The 26,713-nt window shown below is 38.8% G+C and overlaps 1 protein-coding gene across 1 annotated transcript in view; it reads right to left on the bottom strand.

The window, feature by feature from the left end:
- Nucleotides 1–872: 872 nt before the first annotated feature.
- Nucleotides 873–26,713, bottom strand: part of VAMP7 (vesicle associated membrane protein 7) — a 70,705-nt gene continuing 44,864 nt past the window's right edge. The window contains exons 6-8 of the mRNA XM_080794702.1: nt 9,598–9,665; nt 6,954–7,046; nt 873–2,734 (exon numbers count right to left, since the gene is read on the bottom strand). Coding sequence (XP_080650828.1) covers nt 2,666–2,734; nt 6,954–7,046; nt 9,598–9,665 — 230 coding nt within the window. The 3' untranslated portion in view covers nt 873–2,665. The remainder of the gene's footprint in view (nt 2,735–6,953; nt 7,047–9,597; nt 9,666–26,713) is intronic.

Below are 26,713 nucleotides of genomic sequence, written 5' to 3'. Positions count from 1 at the left end.
ATTTTAGGGACTAGGTGTGGCAAAGACCTGTGCTGATCCTCTCAGTGAGATTCCCACCATGTTCTGGCTGTGCCAGTTTGTCCTAGGACAGTCACACAAGTGCACAGAGGCTTGGGAGTTCATGGTAAAGCGCAGTAAAAAGCCAGTGTCCAGGTTAGCTGCCCTCAGCAGGTGCCTCTACTCCTATGCTAGTGAACGGGGCAGCTCAATGTTGCCCACCAGCTCTTTTGTCTCCACATAGGCCATGCCACTTCTCCCAAATGGACTTCCAAGAAGAGGAACAGTTTCTCCTGGTGTTACCCAGGGGATTCTTGGGCCACGATATCCACTTGGGCCTCTGCCCTCCATCCCCACAGGAGCACTGTTAAGCTCACCAGGCATGACCCCAGAGATTGCATGGACTTCTAAAACTTCAGACTTTGAGCTCTGCTGCTTATAAAAACTTGCAATCATCAGCCCCTCTTGCTTTCCCTGTCAATGGTTTTGAGGAAGTGTTTGTCTTGTGCAATGCTCTGTGTACTGCTCTCTCTCTCTTCCCTCTACTCTCCCTGATCAGGGCTGCCTCCCCTCCAGACCACCTGCAATTCTTTTTTCCCCCAAATCATGTCTCCATATCTTCTACCTCCCATGATGTGGCCTTTTTTCTGCCACTAGTTTTGCAGTCTGTACTCTCAATCCTCAGATCGATTTCTTAGGTGTTTAGAATGATTTGATATTTATCTAGCTGTGTTCAAGGGATGAGGCAAGTATAAGGTCCTCCTCCTCCTCCTTCATCTTAACTCTTCCCCAGGTCACATTTCTTAATGTATTTTTAGTGTAAGTGAACTATGGCAAAATGTCATCAGAAGAAATTAGATTCCAGGGAGGAAATTCTAAAGCTCATTACATTACTCTTAAATTTTATTAATGCCTTCAGTTTGTGCGTCATTTAAAACAAGATATGTGCTTTAAAAAGCATTCTTATACATAAATAGACCAATGAACAGTTAAGTAATTTATCCCTAAAACATGCACATCATTTTTATTCAGGTGTGTATAAGAAAGGGAAATAAGCTTTAAGTCTTTTTCTTTGGATTAAAGACATTTGGAAATTATTACTGAAGAATGCCAAATGTTTTCCTGGAACAAAAGTGTTTTCCAATAGGAAATGCTGATATAATTAAAAGGCATTAGTGTTGATAAAGAAGACCAAGAAACATTTGTGCCATGTGTGATCATCAAGAAAAGAGTTCCAGTGGGCCTAAAGTATATGTCAAAGAAATGAATCTAGTAGCATGAATCAAAAGGTTTAGATGGAAGAACAGGTAGCAAGAGCCAGATTATGAGACACATATATATTCAAGGCACATGACTAGGATTACACAGGTGGCTAGGTTTTATAGACTACTTGGCTCTTTCATTTGGAAAATAGTCAAATGTAATATAATTTCCACTTACTGGCATTTATTGATAAATAAATGATTTAGGGCAGCAAATATCCTTTCAGATACACACCAAAAGTACGTTAATAGGTAACAGATGCCAGTGTAGCCAAAGCAGTATGATTACACTCCAGTTTTCCCACACTGCAGTTAAATGGATGTTAAAACTGTCTGGTATTATTTCTACATATCATACTGTCTACTCTCCAGTTTCACAAAAGAATTCTTCAAAGATAGTCAGATCATAGAATTTATTAATCCATAAAGGATACTGAAACTATTATTCAACAGAAGTCAAACCCAAACCCTAGAGTTGACTGTTGACTATATCCAGTTTGAGCTTTGCCCAGACTGGAAAAAAATGTCCCATACTACCTCTGCCTCATACACCTAAAACACTAGTATATCCACCGTGGTTGTCTTATTTTTCTCTGGTGAGCCAGAAGAATTTGCCTCTCCACCTCATCCACTACCTGTTCTATTAACTATACAATTGCCCTAAATATCCACCAAAAAGAAAGAAGTATATAAAAAAACCACAATCTTCAACAATATTTAAACTATCATCTTTTCAAATCAAGTGCAATGGGGGAAAGAGAGGATATCATGCTCTGTAAGGTTTGTGAAAGGTCAAAAGTTTCTTCCTGAAAGTGAATACTGGAAGGAAAAGGTTAATTCTGTATATTTCTAATGGGCTAGCAAAATGTTCCCCATATGACAGAAATGTTTAAAACTTTACCTGCATGGACTCCTAGAAACAAGCAGCACCAACAAATTATTTACAATTCCCCAAATAACGATTTTCCATTTAAATTGTTTTCAAGCACCTAAAACTCTTCAATAGCAAAAGATGAGATGTTAGCAATGCTCTCTGTCTCTGGGATACAAAGTTCATCCAAAGTCTTAGTAGACAGCTCATAAGACTGGTGGCTTCTACCTTGGTGATAGCTTTGTGCAATTACAAATAAAACTGTTTCTCTAAATAGATGACTATAATTAACAAACTAAAGAAACAAAAGCCTTAAGGGTACTGCTGCAATAAATGGTTAAATCTGAAGTGCACTAGAATAAACTGGACAAAGATAAATCTGGACACATACAACAAGATTTAAAAAAAAAAAAGAAACAGAAGACAGTTGAAGAGACTGACAGACACCATCTGTCAGTATTCAAAGGCTTGAGTCACATGGATTGCTTTTAACTCCTTGTTGTCTCATATCCTTGGTTAATGACAACTTTTTTTTCTATTTCTTCACACAGCTTGGCCATGTAAATCCACCACAGAGAGGTGACACAATGATATAGATGAACACCTAGAGGGAGAGGAAGGCAATTTTATTTTCCTGAATCCATCACAGACTCATAAATAATATATAAAGCAAGGTAAAAACCTATAAACAGATACTGGTTCCATTAAAGTAGCAGTTGTGTAGTAATATAATACACCAATAAAGAATTTTCAAAGGCAGAAGTGGAGTTAAAGGGATCCTTTCTGATATAACTCTCACACGTTTGAATTCCACTATACTTTCATTTTTTTTTTTTAAGATTTTATTTATTTATTTGACAGAGAGAGATCACAAGCAGGCAGAGAGGCAGGCAGGCAGGCGGGGTGGGGGGGAAAGCAGGCTCCCTGCTGAGCAGAGAGCCCAATGCAGGGCTCAATTCCAGGACCCTGGGATCATGACCTGAGCCGAAGGCAGAGACCTAACCCACTGAGCCACCAGGCACCCCTCCACTATACTTTCTTCATTGGGGGAAAAAGCAGTGGAGTTGTTTCTCTTCATTGGAAACCAGGCAGAATCATCATTAATTATCAAGATCACAAATTATCCTAATTCTCCTGAGGCATGATTTTATTATTTTTATGAAGCATATTTTTAGGTTTTATACACATCTTACTTTTCATTTTAGGATGATTAGAAATATTTAAAAGTTTGAGGAGAGATTTATGTATCTCTATCACCCATGAGCAAGAAATGTTGCTATCAACCTTTTGGTGAATAATGACATGACAATTACAATTACCAAATCAAAAGAAAGCTGATGATACAAGTAACACAGTAAAAATGCTATTCCTATTAAAATCATTAACTTTTTTTTTTATTTATTTTTTTTAAAGATTTTATTTATTTAATTGACAGAGAGAGAGATCACAAGTAGGCAGAGAGGCAGGCAGAGAGAGAGGGGAGGAAGCAGGTTCCCTGCCGAGCAGAGAGCCCGATGCGGGGCTCGATCCCAGGACCCTGAGATCATGACCTGAGCCGAAGGCAGAGGCTTTAACCCACTGAGCCACCCAGGCGCCCCTAAAATCATTAACTTTTTACCTGTATTGGGTTTTTGAAATACACACACACACACACACACAAACACACATATTTTATTTTCTTAAAGATTTTATTTATTTGAGAGAGTGAGAAAGAGAAAGCACAAGCAGGAGTAGGAGCAGAGGCTGAGAGAGAAGCAGGCTCCCCACTGAGCAGGTAGCCCAATGCGGGGCTTGATCCCAGACGCCTGGGATCACAACCTGAGCTGAAGGCAGACCTGAAGGCAGACACTTAACCAACTGAGTCATCCAGGCACCCCTGAAGTATATTTTTAATAGTATGCTTGTTCACATTACTAAATTCCAACAAATAGATTTATTTTAAACATTAGGTTCACTGCACTGATTTCATCATTTGTCTTGCTTTAAATTACAATTTTTTTTTATATCTTCAATGGTTGATTTCATTACTCAATGTTAGGGGAAAAAACACACTTATGAATTCCATGCTTGCTCCCAAAAGTCAGCAGAGTATTTTTACCTTACTTCTCTACAAATGTGAGGGAGGGTGGTGGTTTACAGCAAATTCTGGTTCTTAATGAATTTGCGCGCATGCACACACACACACACACACACACACACACACAGATATTCCAATTTGACTAATGAAGTTGACTATTTGCCACAGCTGAAATATAAGGATTTTTAAAGCTGAAGTACAATATATTAGGCAACAACAGCTTTTGGGAAAGATTGATACTGCATTAAGAGCAGTGCTATGTATATAAATGATCAATAAATACAATCTGAATTTAACAATAATCCAGCTTTATAAATCAATCTAAATTCGTAGACCCAAGTTGAAGGAAAAAGCTAAGCTGAGGAGCCTAGAATGTGCTACCTGAGTATCCTGAGCAAGGAGACATTCTAGGCTATGGTGCAATTTTCAACAGATCGATGGCTGCTCTTCTGTTAGGTAAATGCAGCCATCTAAGGTGGAGGTCTTTCAACATGGGTCAAGGAAAAGTGGAGCTGAGTCAGAGGTATCTGCTCAGAGTTAACTTTGGGCTTCTGCAAATGGCAAGAGGATGAGGAGAAAGGCTGTTTCACCCAGCCATAAACTACCCCCAAAGTAAAGCATCTCCCTCTCACCCTCCTTAGAGCGACAGCTCTCAAACTTTTCATTCAGGACCTCTTTAGATTCTTAAAAATTACTGAGGACTCCAAAGAGCTCTTACACAGGGGGATTATAACTAACAACACTTACCACATTAGAAATAAAGCTTTAAAAAATACCTACAAAATTCATTTGAAAGCAAAAATAATCCCATTACAGGTAAACATAACTATATTTCTCCAAGATCAGTTTTATGTGTCAGCTTGGCTAGCGATAGTACAGTTACCCAATGAAACACTAACCTAGGTGTCACTGTATTTTGTAGATGTGATTAAAGCCCATAAATCAGTTACCTTCAAGTAAAGCAGATTACCCTACAGCCTAGCCTGATTCAATCAGTTAGAAGTCCTTAAGGTCAGAACTGAGGTTTCCTTGATGAATAAGAAATTATGTCTACAAATTACACCTTTGCTCCTGCCCCAGAGGTCCAGACTGCCCTTCCTGACAGATTTTGAACTTGCCCTGAGGATTCTGAACTTGCCAAGCCAGCTCCCACCATTGCATAAGCTAATTCCCTGTGATGTATCCTTTATATCCAGAGAAATTCAAAGAGAGAGTACATATGTCAACAAGGACAGTTCCATAAAAAAAAAATTAAACTAAGAATAAGAGTTCTTAGAAATTTAAAGCATAGATATGAAAAATAAATACACAGGATGAACAGAGCTGAAAAGAAAATTAGCTTGCAGATGAAGAGTGAGCTGAATAATTCTCTCAAATGTAATTTTTTAAAAAAAGGAATTTAAACATATTAAAAAGGTTACCAGACATTCAGGATAGTTCAAAAAGGTCCAATATCTGTTGACATAGGGGTTACAAAAGAACAGCATATAGACTCACTTATATTTATAAACATGAGAACTACTAAATAAACATTAGCAAATTGAACTCATGATGCATTAAAGGAATACTACGTAACAGCCCCAGAAGTGAAAGGACAGTTATAAGTACATTTATTAATGTAATTCTATATATTACTACTAAATGTAGATAGTCATATTGTCAACTCATTGCGAAGAGAAATATCATTTCCCAAAATTAAATGCCTATTCCTGACTAAAACTTCAGGCAATCTAGAAACAAAAATAAAGTTCTTTAACTTGTCAATAAAAATCTAACAAGAATTCATAATACATATCACTCTTTTTAAAAAGATTTAATTTATTTGAGAGAGAGAGAAAACGGTGGGGGGAGGGGAGAGGCAGAAGCAGGCTCCCCACTGGTAGGGAGCCCTACTTGAGGGAGCCCCCAAATGATGTGTGCCGAAGGCAGATGCTTAACTGACTAAGCCACCCAGGCGCCCCTACATATCACTCTTATAAATATTAGAAGCATCCCACTTAAAACCAGGAACTAAATAAGGTGCCCATTGGTACCATAATTATCCAACATTGCTAGTAATTGCAAATCATATATACCTACCTGCATATAATTATGTAGAATTATATATAATGTGTGTATATAAATTTGATAACATTGAAATTATTAACAGACGGCATCATAATTTACCTACAGCATGAGTCAGCAAATTACAGCTCATGGCCTGTGAGCTAAGAATGGTTTTTATACTTTTCAAAGTTAAAAAAAAGGATATATGACAGAGACTACATGCAGCCTGAAAAGCATAAAATATTTATTACAATATCTGGCAATTTATAGAACGTTTGCTGACTCCTGACAGAAGAATCAGAATACAGAAGGACAGACTGACAAACTATTATAACTAATAAGAGTTTTGCAAAGTTGCCAGGCAGAAAAACAGATCAATTAGAAAAGAGAAAACAGAAATAAAGAAATGGAGCATTCAATCAGCTAAAAAACAGGAATATAATTAGAAAATATGGAATCAATTACAAAATGTAATTTTAAAAGAATCCCATTTCAGTACTGAAAAAAAATTAAATATCCAGGAATATCTGGAATGCCTTGCGTGATTCCTTACATATAAACATTCTCAATAGGAAGATGGGGTTTAAGTACAAACTTCTGGACTGTTTTCACAGGACAGCTAATCATTGAGAAAGAATTCTAGCATCCAGTTTCTTAAAGATTGAAAAATAAAATACACACTAAAATGACAAAAACTTACGACTGAAACGATGATGATGATGATAGTGAGTTTGAGATTCTTCATACACATGGCTCGTGCAAGATTTCTGCTGGTTGTTTTGAAGGTGACAGACTAGGGGGAGAAAATATGAATTATTTGATCCCTGGCACTGACTACAAGACCGATTTGTAGTAATAGCTATAAAACTTTTACTTTCATTAATCATGTTCAATCATGAACTCATTAGTCTCTTCACAGGTAGAGATTAGCCATTCATGATCACAAGTTCACAGAAGCAGAACTAGGTCAGGGGTACAGTAAGTAATACGAGCCCACTGGAAAAGCTTCTCCCCTTTTCCTTGCCCACCAAAGTATTGCATGTTGTGTCAGGAATCAGAAGCGGCTCTTCCTGCTAGTGTGAAAATCTTTTCCTCTTTATGCTTCCAGGAAGAAAGGTTCCCTCTAACCAGCTGGTTGCAAACACATTTGCCTATTCTGCCCAAAATAATCCTGGGATTTTCTGAGCCATAAAAATCTTTCAATTTTCATAAGAAAATATGTATATACTTGCATGAGGCCCAAAATTCAAGAAACTTTGCTCCTTCAGTTATCCATTTTCTTTTGCAATAGTGACTTTTCAATATCTACTGAACCATTCCCACCAGCCACAAAGAGTTTAAACCAACTAAACAACAAAATTCCCTAGTAGCCCAGCAATTCCACTTCTAGGTATATATCCAACAGAGATGTATGCCCAAGTTCACCAAAAGTGGAATTAACAGTTCAATTGTACATATACCTCATCTATTCAAGAAGGTAGAGGAAAACATGCACATGTAAAGGAGACATGTGGAAAATATAAAAAAGAACCAAATCAAAACTGTAGAGATGAAAAATATATGAGGTGGGGATAACAGATTACAAACCACAAAAGAAAACTAATAGAAGCTATCCTAAATGAAACACAGAAAAAAAAAAAAAGACTGAAAAAAATGAACAGATCAACGGGACAATACAGAGAATCCGGAATTAGAATAGATTTCCAACAGGGGAGCATGGATAAACAAATTGTAGTGGTAGACTTATACAACTGAATAGTACAAAACAATAAAATAAACTATTATCATATTAAACAATACGAATGAACTTCATAGACATAATAGTGAAAGAGGCCAGAGAGAAGCTAGCATATAACATACGAATCCATTTCTATACATTTAAGAACAAACAAATCATCATCTAGGGTAATGTAAGTCCTAAAATGGTTACCCCTGTTGGGGATTAGTAATAGAAAGAGGCATGAGGCAGCTTTCTGCAATATTGGAATTTTTCTTTTTTATCTTGACCTAAGTGGTGGTTACATGCATACAGACATGTGTAAAAAATAACTAAGTGGTACACTTGCTGCACTTTACTCTTATTTGTTATGCCTCCATAAAGAGAGACATCTGTTAATGAATTAGTGCCTTTTGTTATTCTGTGTCACAGAGTCAACAAAATTAAAGACTTACTTGGGAATTACAGGCTATACTAGCACTGGCTAAACACAGACCATTTTAGCTAAATAGAGTAATCTTCATGGATTAAGAATTTGATCTGCAGATCTGGGATCAGATACTTCCTTGCCCCATAGCAATGGGTTACAAAGTGAGCCATTATAGAAACCTGCTATTTTGACCTGCTATATGGTACCACCCTTCCTCCAATTAACATATGCTTTGACTTAAAACTATTATCCTCCTAAGAACTACCGTTAATGGATGTCCCTATAAAACTAACAATAACAATAAACCTGAAATAGCTCTTACTGTGCACAAGACCCTGTGTTAGGCACTTTGTGTGCATTATCTGATTTAATGAGGTATAGCTCCATTTTATAACAATGATGCCTGAGGCACAGAGAGGTTAAGTAACTTGTCTAAGGTTGCACAACTACTAAGTGGCAGAGAGGGGAATCAATCCCAGGCAGCTCTGACTGTAGAGCTTGTACTCCTAACCACTATAATCTAGCTGCCAGTAGGAATAAACACGATCACTCACAATCCATTTCAAGGTATAAACTACTCTGCATTTAAATTTGTAATTGTGTAGACCTAAAATTTAATTGATCTTTGTCCTTCATCTATTCACATCTATTCACTATATGTCATCTTTACTGAAAACCCCATCCACTATCCAGATAGAAAATGCAAAGACACACACAACTATAGCGTAAGTAGATCGCAGGGACTCACTGACTCTTAAGGCTCACTGGCCCTTCCCAATTTGACTCAGCTCAAGCTATTATGGCAAGCAAGAAAGTGACTTGATTGTCCAGTTTTCATGATTCATACTGGATTACAACTAGCCTGCACATTTATTTGTTTCATGTTTCACAAAATGTACAGAAACATGATGGTATAAGCAACTGAGCTAAACTGTAAAGGCATCAACCTAAAGCTTTAAAAAAAAGTTTCTGTATATTATGTTTTCCAAACCAAAATTTCCTTAATGGTTTTTAATGGGCTGTGACTTATTCTATGCTTCATTGTTATCCTTACCATCACAACATAATCACATGCGGAGTTAGAAAGGAAAAAACCCTGTAAATTATTAAATTTAACATATTTCCCTATTATGTTAGCCATCAATGTTTCTCTACTTTATTTAGATCCTGAAAAATATCAGCATTTCCCATACTTACCGAATCCACAAGATTTTCTGTTTTATCTATCAATAATTCCAATCTTTCTCCTCGCTGAGCTACCAGATCTAAAAATGTTGGAAAAACCAGAAAATATCATGTTTATATTACAAACCTGCTATTTTTATCTTTAAGCCAAATCTGATTTTAATTATAGTTGGTATTCTTGACAACAACTCATATTTACTACAGAAGCACTTTTTTTTTAAAGATTTTATTTATTTATTCGACAGACAGAGATCACAAGTAGGCAGAGAGGCAGGCAGAGAGAGAGGGGGAAGCAAGCTCCCCGCTGAGCAGGGAGCCCGATGCGGGGCTCGATCCCAGGACCCTGGGATCATGACTTGAGCCAAAGGCAGAGGCTTAAACCACTGAGCCACCCAGGTGCCCCAGAAACACTTTTATCTTTAAGTAATAAAAGACTTTATTAAAGCTGATCAACTAAAGTAGGGATTGGCAGTTTTTTTTCTGTAAAAGGCCAGATACTAAATATTTTAGGCTTTCTGGGCCAAATGGTCTCTGTCACAATTACTCAACTCTATTAGACAAAGACATTATGTAAATAAGTGGGTGTGATGGTATTCCAATAAAACTTCATGCAGATTTTATCCAAGAATCGTAGTTTACAAACTCTAAATTAAGCATATGATCTGAGAGTTTTAAAAAATGGAGGAGAAGGGAGTTGAGGGAAATTGGAGGGGGAGGTGAACCATGAGAGACTACAGACTCTGAAAAACAACCTGGGGGTTTTGAAGGGGCGGGGGGTGGGAGGTTGGGGGAACCAGGTGGTGGGTATTAGGGAGGGTACAGATTGCATGGAGCACTGGGTGTGGTGAAAAAACAATGAATACTGTTATGCTGAAAATAAATAAAAAAAAATGGAGCCTTCAAAATGAGTGAGAATTGGACACTTCCAGAATTACAGTGTGAGAAATTCTACAGACCCTCTCCCCAACAAAACAACTACAACTTGAAAAATTATGAAAACAAAAGCCACCACCATTTAACGTCTCTGAAAACTATGAATGTCCTAAGGGCATATAGCAAATGGAGAAACATATACAAAAAATTATGTAATTCTAGTAAGAACAGTGAGTTTATGGCATTTGAGCCATGACCTGCAATCGCTTAGCTGAGACAGAAGCTCTACTCTCGGCAAGAAAAGCCTGGAGGCTCTTCCTCTCCAGAGCCCAGCCAACAGCTATGCTTTCTCTCCAGCAGGGGTAGGTCATTAACATTTCTTCTCCCATCCAATCCTACCCTTAGCTCCATGATGCAGAAGCTCTATTCCCACAAGGCATACCTGATAGGTCTGAGGTTCCTTTCCTTCATCTAGCCCTACACATAGGGCAGAAGTTCTATTAGAAGCTCTGTTAGATTACACTGGATCAATTTATGTCTGGGGGAACTGTTACCAAAATACAGCAATTAGCTTGCAGTTAGTGGAGGCTAACATCTGGGTGTGACACCAACAGAGGCAGACAAGCTAGAAGCTTGACAGGGAGACTAGGAAAAGAGACACTCAAAGAGAATTGTGTCACTCCAGTGTGACTACACATCCTCAAAGCTATCCCTCTAAGAAATGACATTAGAGACAGCACACTGTGAGAAAACTAAAGTTCAAAGAAAAAGTCCAGCCTAGTCAATAAGCAAATAACCAAAGAACAAACCCTGGAGGATGGGAATCAGTACCTAGAGTTGCTGTTATACATTGTCTAAAACATCTAGTTTTCAACAAAAAATTAAGAGATATGGGGGAAAAACCAGGAAACTGTGATCAATACACAGGAAAAAGAGTAGAGGTGGGAAACTTACTTTGGTGGGGGGTCGGGGGGAGCTCAGCTATTGGACTTAGCAATGGAATGATATTAGAAATCAATAGCAGAAGGAAAACTTATGGGATGAAGCAAAAGCAGTGCATGGAAGGAAATTTATAGCAGTAAACACCTACATTAAAGAGAAGATGTTATAGACTGAACTGTATCCCTCTGAAATTCATATATTGAAGCCCCAAGTCCTAATGTGATGGTATTAGAGATGGGAGACTTTAGGGTATCATTAGGTTTAGATGAGGCCATCACAGCTTATGGTGAAATTAGTGTACAATTAAGAAGAGACACCAGAGAGCTTACTCTCTGTCTTACTTTCTACCATGTAAGAACATAGTAAGAGGGGCCTTCTGCAATCCGGGAGGAGAGTTCTCACCAGAATCTAACTAGGCAGGCACCTTGATCTTGGACTTCAAGCCTTCAGAATTATGAGAAAATGAATTTGTTATTAAAAAATTACTGTAGACGGGATAGTTTAAATAGTAGCCCGATCAGGCTAAGAAAAGAAGATTTCATACTAATAACTTGCTACCTTAATGAACTGGAAAAAGAATAGCATACTAAATCCAAAGCTAACAGAAGGAAGGAAAAAAAAATCAGAGCAGAAAAAATTAAATACAGATCAGAAAACACTAGAGAAAAATCAATGAAACCAGAAATAGGTTTTTGGAAAAGACCAACAAAAATGACAAAACCTTGCATAAACTGACCAAGAAAAAAAGACAGACAACTCAAATTACTGAAATAATCACTATCAACTTCACAGAAATGAAAGGGATCCTAAGAGAATACTATGAACAAGAGTATATCAATGCATTAGATAACTAAGATGAAATGGATAAATTCCTAGAAAGACATAAACCACCAAAACAGACTCAAGAAGAAATAGGAAATCTGAATAGTTACAACAAACAGATTGAATAATTATAATTTTCTAAGATTTGAGTATAGTTGATACACAATGCTGCATTAGTTTTGGTCATACCACACAGTGATTCAACTTCTCTATGTTATGCTATGCGTACCACAAATGTAGCTACCATCTGTCACCATACAATGCTATTGTTGACTATCTCTAACTTTCATCCCTATAACTTATCAATTTCCATTACTGAAAGCCTGTATCTCCCCCTCTCCTTCACCCATTTTGTCCATCCTCCACCACCCTCCCATCTGGCAAGCATCCGTCTGTTCTCTGTACTTATGGGTCTATTTCTGTGTTGTTGTTGTTTTTGTTAAGATTTTATTTATTGGAGAGAGAGAGAGAGAGCGCGCGCACGCACAAATGCGGGGAAGGGCAGGGAGAGAAGGAGCAGCAGACTCCTGGCTGAGCACAGAGCGCAAAGCAGCGCTCAGTCCCAGGGCCCCGGGACCATGACCTGAGCTGAAGGCAGACATTTAACTGGGCTCCTTGCTCAGTGGGGAGCCTCTTCTCTCTTTCTCCCTCTGCCTGCTGCTCCCCCTGCTTGTGCTCGCTCTCTTTTTCTCTGACAAATGAATAAATAAAACCTTAAATGAATGAATGAATGAATGTTTGGTAGAATTCCCATGTGAATCCATCTGGTCCTGAATTTTTAATTTTTGGTAGGTTTCTGACTACTGATTCAATTTTTTTTACTAGAAATTGGTCTGTTCAGATTTTCTATTTCTTCTTAATTCAGTTTTGGAATTTTGGAATATGTTTCTAGAATTTACCCATTTCTTGTAGGTTGTCCAATTTCTTGGTACATATTTTTTGTAGTACTCTACTGTAATATTTTTATTACTGTGGTGTCAACAGTTCCATATAATACTCAGTGCTCATCAAGATAAGTATACTCTTAATCCTCTTCACCTGTTTCACATCCCACCTCCCCACTGGTAGTCACTTGTTCACTATAGTTAAGAGTATGTTTTTTGGTTTGTCTCCTTTTTTCCCTTTGTTCATTTGTTTTATTAATTCCTCATATGAATGAAATCATACGGTACCTATCCTTCTTTGGCATATTTTGCTTAGTATTATACTCTCTAGATTGATCGATGGTATTGCAAATGGCAAAATTTCATTTTTTTTAATGACTAAATAACATTCCAGTACGTGTGTATATGTCTGTATAATACTTTTATCCATTCATCTATTGATGGGACACTTGAGCTGCTTTCATAGTTTGGCTATTGTAAATAATGCTCCTATAAACATAGGCATGCATATATCCCTTTAAATTGGTGCTTTATATTCTCTGGATAAATACACAGTAGTGCAATTAAAAAAATAGGGTAGTTCCATTTTTAACTTTTTGAGAATCCTCCATACTGTTTTCCAGTGGCTGTACCAGTTTGCATTCCCACCAACAGGGCAAAAGGTTTCCTCTTTATCCACATCATCACCAACACTTTCTTGTGTTTTTTATTTTAGCCATTCTGACTTGTATTAGGTGATTATCTCATTGTAGTTTTGAGTCACATTTCCCTAATGATAAGTGATGAGATCATTTCAGGTGTCTGTTTGCCATGTGGATGTCTTCTTTAGAGAAATGTTTGTTCATGTATTCTGCCCATTTTTTAATACTTGGGGTTTTTTGGTGTTGAGTTCTAGAAGTTCTTTACGTATTTTGGAACAAACCCTTTAACAAATATGTCATTTGCAAATATCTTCTTCCATTCAGTAAGCGGTCATTTAGTTTTGTTGTTTCCTTCTTTGTGCAGAAGCTTTTATTTTGATGAAGTTCCAACAGTTTATTTTTGCTTCTGTTTTCCTTGCCTCAGGAGACATATCTCGAAGGATGTTGCTATAGTCAATGTCAGAGAACATACTGTCTGTGCTCTCCTCTAGGATTTTTACAGTTTCAGGTCTCATATTTAAGTCCTTAATCCATTTTGAGTTTACTTCTGTGTATAGTGTAAGGAAGAGGTCCAGTTTTCCCACCACTTGTCAAAGAGACTTTTCCCCATTGCATAGTCTTGCCTCCTTTGTCAAAGATTAATTGACCATATAATTGTGAGTTTATTTCTGGGCACTCTATTCTGCTCCACTGATCTATATATCTACTTTTGTGGCAGTACCATAATGTTGTGATCACTACAGCTCTGTAATATAATTTGAAGTCTGGAATTAAGATACCTCCAGATTTGTTTTTATTTTTCCAGATTACTTTGATTATTCGGGGTATTCTGTGATTCCATACAAATTTTTAAGACTGGTTGTTCTACTCCTGTGAAAAATGTTACTGGTATTTTAATAGGGATTGCATTAAATCTGTAGATTGCTTTGGGTATTATAAACATTTTAACAATATTTGTTCTTCCAATCCATAAGGATGGAATGTCTTTCAATTTCTTCGTGTCATCTTCAATTTCTTTCATCAATATTTTATAGCTTTCAGAGTACAGGCCTTTCACCTCTTTGGTTCAGTTTATTCCTAGGGATTTTACTGTGTTTGGTGCAATTGTTAAAATAATTGTTTTCTTAAGTTCTCTTGCTACTGCTTCAATATTAATGTACAGAAAGGCAACAGATTTCTATACATCAATTTTGTATCTTACAAATTTACTGAATTCATTGATCAGTTCTACTAGTTTTTTGGTGGAGTCTTTAGGGTTTCCTATATATGGTATTAAGCCATCTGCAAAGAGTGAAAGTTTGGCTTCTTCCTTACTGATCTGGATGACTTGTTTCTTTTTGTTGTCTGATTGCTGTTTAGGACTTCCAGTACTATGTTTAAAAAAAAAAGTGGTGAAAGTGGACATCTTTGTTTTATTCCTGACCTTAGGGGTAAAGCTCTTAATTTTTCCCCATTGAGGATGATGTTAGCTGCGGGTTTTTCATATAAGGCCTTAAGAATGTTGAAGTATGTTCCCTCTAAAACTACTTTGTTGGGGGTTTTCATCACCAATGGATGTTATTTTTCAAAAATTTTTTGCATCCTTTGAAATGATAACATGGTTTTTATCTTTTCTTCTCTTGATATGATGTAGCAGATTAACTGACTTGTGAATACTGACCACCATTGCTGCCCAGGAATAAATCCCACTTGTGTGTGGTGAATGGTTTTTCTTAATGTATTGTTGGATTTGGTTTGCTAGTATTTTGTTGAGGACTTTTTCATCTATGTTCACAAGAGATACTGGCCTATAGCTCTCTTTCTTGTGGTGTCTTTAACTGTTTATCTGGCTTTGGTATCAGGGTAATTCTGGCCTCAGGATGAATTTGGAAACTTTCCTTCCTGTTTTATGTTTTGGAAAAGTTTGAGATAGGTATTAACTCTTCTTTAAATGTTTGGTAGAATTCCCCTGTGAAGCTGTCTGTTCCTGGATTTCTGTCTGTTGGGAGATTTTTTTCATTACTGATTCAACTTCATTTCTGAAACTGGTCTGTTCAAATTTTTTATTTCTTTCTGCTTCAGTTTTGGTAGGTTGTTTCTAGGAATTTGTCCATTTCTTCAGATTGCCCAGTTTGTTGGCATATAGTTTTTCATAATATTCTCTTACAATTATTTGTATTTCTGTGGTGTCAGTTGTTATTTCTCCTCCTTTATTTCTGATTATTTGTGCTCTCTTTCTCTGATATTTTCTAAGAAACTGCTCCTTGTTTCTTTGATTTGTTCTACTGTTTTTTTTTTTTTAATCTTTCCACTTCGTTTATTTCTGCTCTAATCCTTACTATTTCCTTCTTTCTGCAGGTTTTGGGTTTTGTTTGCTCTTTCACTAGCTCCTTTACGTGTAAGGTTAGGTTGTTTACTTGAGATTTTTCTTGCTTCTTGAGGTAGGCCTATATTGCTATAATCTTTCTTCTAAGAACTGTTTTTACGGCATCCCAAAGATTTTGGACCATTTGATTTTCATTTGCATTTCTCTCCAGATAATTTCTGATTTCTTCTCTAACTTCTTGGTTGACCCATTTATTATGTAGTAGCATGTCATTTAACCTCCATGTATTTATGGTCTTCCCAGATTTTTTTGCTGTGGTTGATTTCTAGTTCTATAGCTTTGTGGTCAAAAAAGATACAAGGTATGACTTTGATCTTTTTTAATTTGTTGAGACTTATGGCCTGATATGTGATCTATTCTGGAAAACATTCCCTGTGCACTTGAAAAGAATTTATGTATTCTGCTGTTTTTGGATGGAATGTTTTGAATATATCTGTTAAATCCATTTGTTCCTGCTTCAATCTCGTTACTAGATATGGGTCTATTGAGGTTGTCAATTTCTTCCTGATTGAGTTTTGGAAGTTTAGGAAGTTTCCAGGAATGCATCCATTTTGTCTACGTTGTTTAACTTATTGGCATATAACTGTTGATAATAATTTATGATGATTGTTTCTATTTTCTTGGCGTTAGTCATGATCTCTCCCTTTTCATTCATAATTTTATTAATTTGGGTCTTCTCTCTTTTCTTTTGGATTAGTTTGGCCAATGGTTTATCGATCTTATTGATTCTTTCAAAAAACCACCTTCTAGTTTCATTGATGCATTCTACTGTATCTCTAGTTTCTATCTTATTGATCTCTGCTCTAATCTTCATTATTTCCCTTTTTGTGTGTGGGGTTGGCTGCATTTGTTGCTGATTCTCCAGTTCTTTAAGGTGTAAAGACAGCTGGTGTATTCTGGATTTTTCAATTTTTTTGAGGGAGGCTTGGATGGCTATGTATTTCCCCCTTAGGACCACCTCTGCTGTATCCCATAGGTTTTGGATCAAAGTGTCTTCATTCTCATTGGTGTCCATGAATTGTTTAAGTTCTTCTTTGATTTCCTGGTTGATCCAAACATTCTTAAGCAAGGTGGTCTTTAGCTTCCAGGTGTTTGAATTCCTTCCGAACTTTTTATTATGGTTGAGTTCCAGTTTCAAAGCATTGTGATCTGAGAATATGCAGGGAATAATCTCTGTACTTTGGTATCGATTGAGTCCTGATTTGTGACCCTGTATGTGGTCTATTCTGGAGAAAGTTCCATGTGCACTTGAGAAGAATGAGTATTCTGTTGTTTTAGGGTGGAATGTTCTGTATATATCTATGAGGTCCATCTGGTCCAATGTGTCATTCAATGCTCTTGTTTCTTTACTGATTTTCTGCTTAGATGATCTATTACTGAGAGTGATGTGTTAAGATCCCCTACTATTAATGTATTCATATCAACATGACTATCTTGATTAACAGTTGTCTTAGGTAGTTGGCTGCTCCCATATTGGGGGCATAAGTATTTACAATTGTTAGATCTTCTTGGTGGATAGACCCTTTAAGAATGATGTAGTGTCCTTCTGTATCTCTGACTCCAGTCTTTAGTTTAAAATCTAATTTATCTGATATGAGAATCACTACCCCAGCCTTCTTTTGAGGCCCATTGGCATGAAAGATGCTTCTCCATCCCTTCACTTTCAGTCTGGATGTATCCTTAGGTTCAAAATGGGTCTCTTGTACACAACATATGGATGGGTCCTATCTTTTTTTTTTTAAGATTTTATTTATTCGTTTGACAGACAGAGATCACAAGTAGGCAGAAAGGCAGGCAGAGAGAGAGAGAGGAGGAAGCAGGCCCCCCGCCAAGCAGAGAGTCCAACACGGGACTTGATCCCAGGACCCTGAGATCATGACCCAAGCCGAAGGCAGAGGCTCAACCCACTGAGCCACCCAGGTGGCCCGGGTCCTGTCATTCTATCCAATCTGCAACCCTGAGCCGTCTTATGGGAGGGTTTAGGCCATTCACATTGAGAGTGATTATTGAGAGATACGTTTTTATCGACATCGTGTTACCTGTGAAGTCCTTGTTTCTATAGATTATCTCCATAAATTTCTGTTCAATGACACTCTTGGGTTCATTCTTCTTTTATAGAACTCCCCTTAATATTTCTTGTAGTGCCAGCTTGGTGGTCACATACTCTTTTAAACCATGCCAAGACTGAAGCAGTGATCAAAAACCTCCCAAAAAAACAAAAGCCCAGGACCTGACAGATTCCCTGGGGAATTCCACCAAACTTTCAAAGAAGAAATAATACCTATTTTCCTGAAGCTGTTTCAAAAAACTGATGCAGAAGGAAAACCTCCAGACTCTTTTTATGAAGCCAGCATTACCCTGATCCCTGTACCAGGCAAAGACCCCATCAAAAAGGAGAATTTCAGACCAATATCCCTGATGAATATGGATGCTAAGATTCTCAGCAAGATCCTAGCTAATAGGATCCAACAGTACATTAAAAGGATTATCCACCATGACTAGGTGGGATTTATCCCTGGGTTGCAAGGGTAGTTCAACATTCGCAAATCAATCAATGTGACAGAACAAATCAATAAGAGAGAAGAACCACATGGTCCTCTCAATTGATGCAGAAAACGCATTTGACAAGATACAGCATCCGTTCCTGATTAAAACGATTCAAAGTACAGGGATAGAGGGAACATTCCTCAACTTCATAAAATCTATCTATAAAAAACCCACAGCGAATATCATCCTCAATGGGGAAAAGCTGACAGCCTTCCCTTTGAGATCAGGATCACGACAAGGATGCCCACTCTCACCACTCTTGTTCAACATAGTGTTAGAAGTCCTAGCAACAGCAATCAGACAACAAAGAGAAATAAAAGATATTCAGATTCGCAGTGAAGAAGTCAAACTCTCTTCACAGATGACATGATACTTTATATGGAAAACCCAAAAGACTCCACCCCCAAACTACTAGAACTCATACAGCAATTCAGTAACGTGGCAGGATACAAAATCAATGTACAGAAATCAGTTGCTTTCTTATACTCTAACAATGAAAATACAGAAAGAGAAATTAGAGAATCAATTCCATTTACTATAGCACCAAGAACCATCAGATACCTGGGAATAAACCCAACCAAAGAGGGAAAGGATCTGTACTCAAGGAACTACAGAACACTCATGAATGAAAGAAATTGAAGAAGACACAAAAAGATGGAAGACCATTCCATGCTCATGGATCAGAAGAATAAATATTGATTAAATGTCTATACTGCCTAGAGCAATCTATAATTTCAATGCCATTCCAATCAAAATTCCACTGGCATTTTTTTTAAAGATTTTATTTTATTTATTTGACAGACAGAGATCACAAGTAGACAGAGAGGCAGGCAGAGAGAGAGGAGGAAGCAGGCTCCCCGCTGAGCAGAGAGCCCAATGCGGGGCTCGATCCCAGGACCCTGGGATCATGACCTGAGCCGAAGGCAGAGGCTTTAACCCACCGAGCCACCCAGGTGCCCCTCCACTGGCATTTTTCAAAGAGCTGGAGCAAACAATCCTAAAATTTGTATGGAATCAGAAGAGACCCCGAATTGCTAAGGAAATGTTGAAAAAGAAAAACAAAAATGGGGGCATCACGTTGCCTGATTTCAAGCTTTACTACAAAGCTGTGATCACCAAGACAGCATGGTGCTGACATAAAAATAGACACATAGACCAGTGGAACAGAGTAGAGAGCCCAGATATGGACTCTCAACTTTATGGTCAACTAATCTTCAACAAAGCAGGAAAAAATACACAGTGGAACAAAGTCTCTTTAATAAATGGTGCTGGGAAAATTGGACAGCTATGTGTAGAAGAATGAAACTCAGCCATTCTCTTACACCATACACAACGATAAACTTGAAATGGATAAAAGAATTCTAGAGGAGAACATAGGCAGCAACCTCTTTGATATCGGCCACAGCAACTTCATTCAAGATATGTCTCCAAAGGCAAAGGAAACAAAAGCAAAAATGAACTTTTGGGACTTCATCAAGATCAAAAGCTTCTGCACAGCAAAGGAAAGAGTCCACAAAACAAAGAGGTAACCCATGGAATGGAAGAAGATATTTGCAAATGACAGTACAGACAAAAGGTTGATATCCAGGATCTATAAAGAACTCCTCAAACTCAACACACAAAAAACAGATAATCATGTCAGAAAATGGGCAGAAGACATGAACAGACACTTCTCCAATGAAGACATACAAATGGCTATCAGACACATGAAAAAATGTTCATCATCACTAGCCATCAGGGCGATTCAAATCAAAACCACATTGAGATACCACCTTACACCAGTCAGAATGGCCAAAATTAACAAGACAGTAAACAACGTGTGTTGGAGAGGATGTGGAGAAAGGGGAACCCTCTCACACTGTTGGTGGGAATGCAGGTTGCTACAGCCACTTTGGAAAACGATGTGGAGATTCTTTAAGAAATTACAAATAGAGCTTCCCTATGACCCCGCAATTGCACTACTGGGTATTTACCCCAAAGATACAGATGTAGTGAAAAGAAGGGCCATCTGTACCCCAATGTCCACAGCAGTGATGGCCACAGTTGCCAAACTGTAGAAAGAACCAAGATGCCCCTCAACAGACAAATAGATAAAGAAGATGTGGTCCATATATAATATAGAGTATTATGCCTCCATCAGAAAGGATGAATACCCAACCTTTGTATCAACATGGACGGGACTGGAAGAGATTATGCTGAGTGAAATAAGTCAAGCAGAGTGAATTATCATATGGTTTCACTTATTTGTGGAGCATAAGGAATAACACGGAAGACATGGGGAAATGGAGAAAGGGAGTTGGGGGAAACTGGAGGGGGAAATGAACCATGAGAGACTGTGGACTCTGAGGAACTAAGTGAGGATTTTGGAGAGGTGGGGGGGTGGGAGGTTGGGTGAGCCTGGTGGTGGGTATTATGGAGGGCACATATGGCATGGAGCACTGGGTGTGGTGCATAAACGATGAATTCTGGAACACTAAAAATAAATAAAAAATTTAAAAAAAATCCATTTGTTCCAATGTGTCATTCAAAGCCACTGTTTTCTTGTTGACTTTCTGAATGGATAGATCTGTCCATTGATGTAAGTGGGGTGTTAAAGTCCCCTACTATTATTGTATTATGACCAATTAGTTCCTTTCTGTTTTATGTATTTGGGTGTTCCCATTTTGGGCACATAAATGTTTACAATTGGTATATCTTTTTATGGGATTTTCCCATTATTATATAGTGTCCTCCTTTGTCTCTTGTTACAGGCTTTGTTTTAAAGTCCAATTTTCTGATGTAAGTATTACTAATCTGGCTTTCTTTAAACATCCATTTGCATGATGATTGTTTCTCCACTCCCTCACTTTCAGTCTGCAGGTATCTTTAGGTCTGAAATGAGTCTCTTTATAGGCAGCATATAGATGGTTCTTATTTTATTATCCACTCTGTCTCCCTGTATCTTTTGATTGGAATGTTTAGTCCACTTACATTAAAAGTAAATACTGATAGGTATGTACTTATTGTCATTCTGGTAGTTTTGTGGTTGTTTATCTAGTTCTCTGATCCTCTCTTCTGTTTTTCATAGTTTGCTGGCTTTCCTTAGGGATATACTTGGATTCCTGTCTCTGTATTCTTTGCATACCTATTACTGGTTTTTGATTTGTGGTTTCCATTAGGTTCATAGATAGTATCTTCTGCATATAGTTGTCTACATGAGGTTGATGGTCATTTAAGTGTGAACCCATTCTCCATTTCCCTTCCCTCCGTGTTTTATATATATAATGTCATAATTACGTCCTTTCATTTTGTTAATCTCTTGACTGATTTTTACAGATATACTTACTTTTACTGCTTTTGTGTTTTCTACTTTTCCTACTGTTAATTATGGTCTTTCCTTTCTGCTCAGAGAGTCCGCTTTAATATTTCTTATAGGGCTGGTTTAGTGGTAATGAACTCCTTCAGTTTTCATTTCTGGGAAACTTTCTCTCTCCTATTCTGAATGATAGCCTTGCTAAACAGAGTATTCTTGGCTGCAGATTTTTTCTTTTTGGCCCTTTGAATTTATCATGCCATGGGTCTGCAAAGTTTCAACTGAAACATCAACTGATACACTTATGGGTTTTCCCTTGTGTGTAACTGTCTTCTATTCTGCTGCTTTTAAAGTTCTCTTTATCACTACTTTTTGCCATTTTAGTTACTATGTGTCTTGGTGTGGACCTCCTTGGGATGATTTTTGGGGGGAATCTCTGTGCCTCCTGCATCTGGATATGTTTCCTTCCATAGATTAGGAAAGTTTTCAGCTATTATTTCTTCAAACATATTTTATACCCCTTCTTCTGGGATCCCTATAATGTGAGTATTATGCTTAACGGAGTCACTGAGTTCCGTAAGACTATTTTCATTTTACGCAACCTTTTTCATGCAGCTGCTGAGCCTAGTTACTTCCCATTACTCTGTCTCCCAGGTCACTAATTCACTCCTCTATTTCCTCTAGCGTCTGGTTCCCCCAAGCACCATGTCTTTATGCTGGGGTGTGGGGATGGAAGATGGGGCCTGTGAGCTACTTTGTTCCTGGAAAAGTCTGCAGCCATCCCTGATTCTCTGGTACACACTCTGAAATGAATAAACTACTCTCCCTCCCATATGTCCCAGGCATTTTTCCAAACTGCTGCTTCTATGCTGTATCTCCACAGGCAGTTCATTGTGTTATCTCTTTCGGAGGGGTGGAGAGATTCAGTTTCCTCTTATCCTCCAGGCTCTTCCATAACTGAGCCCAAATTTTTATTATTTATTTTTTTAAAAAATATTTATTTATTTGTTTATTTGACTGAGAGAAACAGTGAGAGAGGGAACACAAGCAGGGGGAGTGGGAGAGAGAGAAGTAGGCCTCCCACTAAGCAGGGAGCCCAATTCAGGGCTCAATCCCAGAACCCTGAGATCCTGACCTGAACTGAAGTCAGATGCTTAAAGACTGAGCCACCCAGGTGCCCCTGGAGCCCCAATTTTTTTAATTTCCTGGGCTTAAGTCTCGCTGGTTATAAGAACTCATGATATTTGGCCCTTCTAGCTTCCAAAGTCAAATGTTATCTGGATTCATCTTCCCCATGCACACTCTCAGTGTGATAGTCTGTTTTTCTCTGTGCTTTACACCCATGGCTCCCTCCCCAACCCACCACAGATCACTGTGGTCCATTTCTTTTTTTTTTTTTAAGATTTTATTTATTTATTTGACAGACAGAGATCACAAGTAGGCAGAGAGGCAAGAAGAGAGAGAGGGGGAAGCAGACTCCTCGCTGGGCAGAGAGCCTGATGCGGGGCTCGATCCCAGGACCCTGGGACCATGATCTGAGCCGAAGGCAGAGGCTCAACCCACTGAGCCACTAGGTGCCCCTCACTGTGGTCCATTTCATTCTGCACATCTCCCCCCTTCCTACCGTCTTCAATGTGGCCTCTTCTCTGTCATTAGTTGTAGAGTTTGTTCTGCCACTCTTTGTTTTAAAGCCTATTTTGTCTGATATAAGTATTGCTACCCCAGCCTTTTTTCCCCCAATTCCATTTTCATGGTAGATGTTTTCTCATCCCTTCACTTTCAGACTGTGCCTTGAGGTCTAAGGTGAGTCTCTGGTAGGCAGCATAAAAATGGATCTTGTGTTTTTATCCATTCTACCACAATACTTCTTTTGATTGGAGCATGCAGGCAATTACAATCAAAGTAATTATTCATAGGTATATAGTTATTGCCATTTTGTGGTTTTCTGGTTGATTTTGTACTTCTTCTCCGTTCCTTTCTTCTTCTCCTGCTCTTTCATTGTGACAGATGAATTTCCGTACTGTTATGTGTGGCTTTCTATTTTTTGTGTATCTCTTACAGGTTTTGAGTTTGTGGTTACCGTGAGGTTCATATATAACATCCTAAGTATATAGCAGCCTATATTAAATTGACTGTCATTTAAGTTCAAACACATTCTAAAAAAACGTTTTTAATCCCTCCTCCACAATTTAGTATATGCTGTCATATTTTACATCCTTTTATTCATAATTTTCTTATGTCTACTTATGGTCTTTTCTTTTCCACTTAGAGAAGTCCCTTTAACATTTTTGTAAGGCTAGTTTAGTGATGATAAACTCATTTTAACTTTTATTTGTCTGGGAAATTCTTTATCTCTCCTTGATTATGAATGATAACCTTGACAGACAGGGTATACTTGGTTGTAGGTTTTTTGGATTCCCTTCAGCACTTCAATATATCATTCCACTCCCTTCTGGCCTGCAAAGTCTCCCCTGAAAAATAGGATTTCTCTTGTAGGTAAGTTTTTGCTTCTTTATTGTTGCTTTTAAAATTCTCTATCTTTAATCTTTGACATTTTACTTATTGTGTGTCATGGTGTGGACCTTGTTCAGTTCACCCTGTTTGGAATTCTCTGGTGATTCTTGAAACTGGATGTCTAGTTCCTTCCCTAGGTTACTGAAGTTTTCAACTATTATTTTCCCAAGTAAGTTTTCTGTCTCTTTCTTCTTCTTCTGGGATCCCTGTAATGTGAACATGTGTTTGTCTGATGTTGTCCAAAAGATCCCTTAACCTATCTCCACGTTTCCAAATTATTCTTTTCTCCTTTTGCTATTTGCTTTGGGTGCTTTCCATTACCCTGTCTTCCAGATCACTGATATGTTCTTTTGCATCCCTGACGTACTGTTGATTCCCTCTAGGGTATTTTTTATGGAAGTTATTGTATTCTTCAACTCTGATTGGTTCTTTTTTATATTCTATATCTCTTTAATAAAGGTTTCACTCAGTTCTTCCACTCTTCTCTTCAGACCGGTGAGCTCTTTACAATCATTACTTTAAATGTTTTATCAGGCATATTGCTTATCTCCATTTCGTTTCGTTATTTTACTGATGTTTTGTCTTATTTCTCTTGGAGAAATAAGAAATGTTACCTTGTCTCCCCTTTTGTTTAACTTTCTATGTTTGTTTCTATGCATTAGGTGGAACAGCTACTTCTAAAATTGAAGGAACGGCCTTGTGTCTGGTTGCCCCTGTGTAGACGGTGTATGCTTGGTGATTTCTGCTAGCTGGCTGGAGCTGTGGCTGGCATGAGTTGGGGGTCCCAGGGCTCTCCACACAGTGGGCACCCTGGCAGAAGAGCTAAAGCTTCAAGTGGGTGCAGGTCAGTATAGTCCCTGGGCTCTCCACACAGCAGGTGGGGGCTACCCCGGGTATTTTGAGTTTTCCATGTGGGGGTGCCCTGGCAAGGTGGCTGGAGCTGGGACTGTGGGGGCCGGAAGGTCCCTGGGCTCTCCATTCAGAGGGTTCCCTGACAGGATTACCTGAAGCTGAAGGGGATGCAAGCCGGGGTGTCCTGGGGATCTATGCAGAGAGGCCATCTTGGCAGGAGAGCTGAAGCTGAAGTGGATATAAATGAGGATGTTCCAGGACTCTGCACAGGGGGTACCCTGGAAGGGCAACTGGAGCTAAGGCAGGGTATGTGTCAGGGGGTCTTGGGGTGCTCCGTGCAGGGCATCCCGGTAGGATGGCTAAATCTGAAGTGGACATGGACTGGTGTGGTCCCTGGGCTCTCCGCACGAAGTATGCCCTGGTGGGACAGCTGAAGCTAAGGTGGGTGCAAGCTGGGGTGTCCTGGGGTACTTGATGTAGTGGGTGCCTTGTCCAGGTGAACGGAGCTGAGGCTGGCATGGACAGGGGTGTTATAGGGTGCTCCACACAGGGGTACCCTGGTGGGGCAGCTGGATCCAAAGCAGACATCAGACGGGAGGTTCCAGAGCACTCTGCTTTGGAGGTTCCCTAGCAAGCTATCTGAAGCCAAAGTGGTATGATCCTCGAGTGTTCTGGGGTGCCTTGAACCTGTGTCACCTTGGCACAGCGGCTGGAGCTGTACTGAGCACTAACCGCGGGTATCCCCGTGGGCACTGCTCTGTGGCCACCTTGCTGGGATGGCTGGGGCTGATGTGGGCTAGAGGCCTGTGGCTCACTGACGCAAAGCAGACCAAACTGGTGCCAAAACTGTTTACTGGTTTGTGCTCTCAAGGTGGAGTGGGGAGAAGAGACCACGTCTGTCAGCCTCTCCCACCCAGAGACTGTTCCAGTAGCTCCCTTACCATTTGGTGGAGTTCTGGTGGTGGCTCTTTTATATGCTCAATTATGCTCTTTTAAACTGTGTTTTTTCTGTGTCCCAGGAGTTCAGGGTTGATGTAAGGTAAGGGTTCCGGGGCTCACTGAAACCTCAAACCAGCTACGGTGTCCAGACTGTCTTCGGGTCAGTGCTTTCAAGGGGAAGGGGGAGCATAAACCAGGTCGCTTATCAGTTCCTCTGACCCAGAGCGTTCCAGCAGCTATTCTGTTGTTTGGTGGAGTTCTAGTTCTATTTTGTGAGCTAATTTCTCTTTTAAACCATGGCTTTTTTTCTGTGCCCAAGGACAGATGACTGTGCTCCCAGTCCCTCAGCACTATCTCTCACCACCGCAGTTTGCAGCATCTGGGGTAGGGGTTCCCTTCATTACTGTGTCTCCACCTCTCTTGCTATTGTCGTTTGCTGTTCTCTCTTTTTTTGTAC

Source organism: Martes martes (assembly GCF_963455335.1).
Source record: "Martes martes genome assembly, chromosome: X".
NCBI classification, from domain to species: Eukaryota; Metazoa; Chordata; class Mammalia; order Carnivora; family Mustelidae; genus Martes; species Martes martes.
The sequence above is the reverse complement of the archived record's forward strand: the minus strand, read 5'-3'. Positions and strand labels throughout refer to the sequence as shown.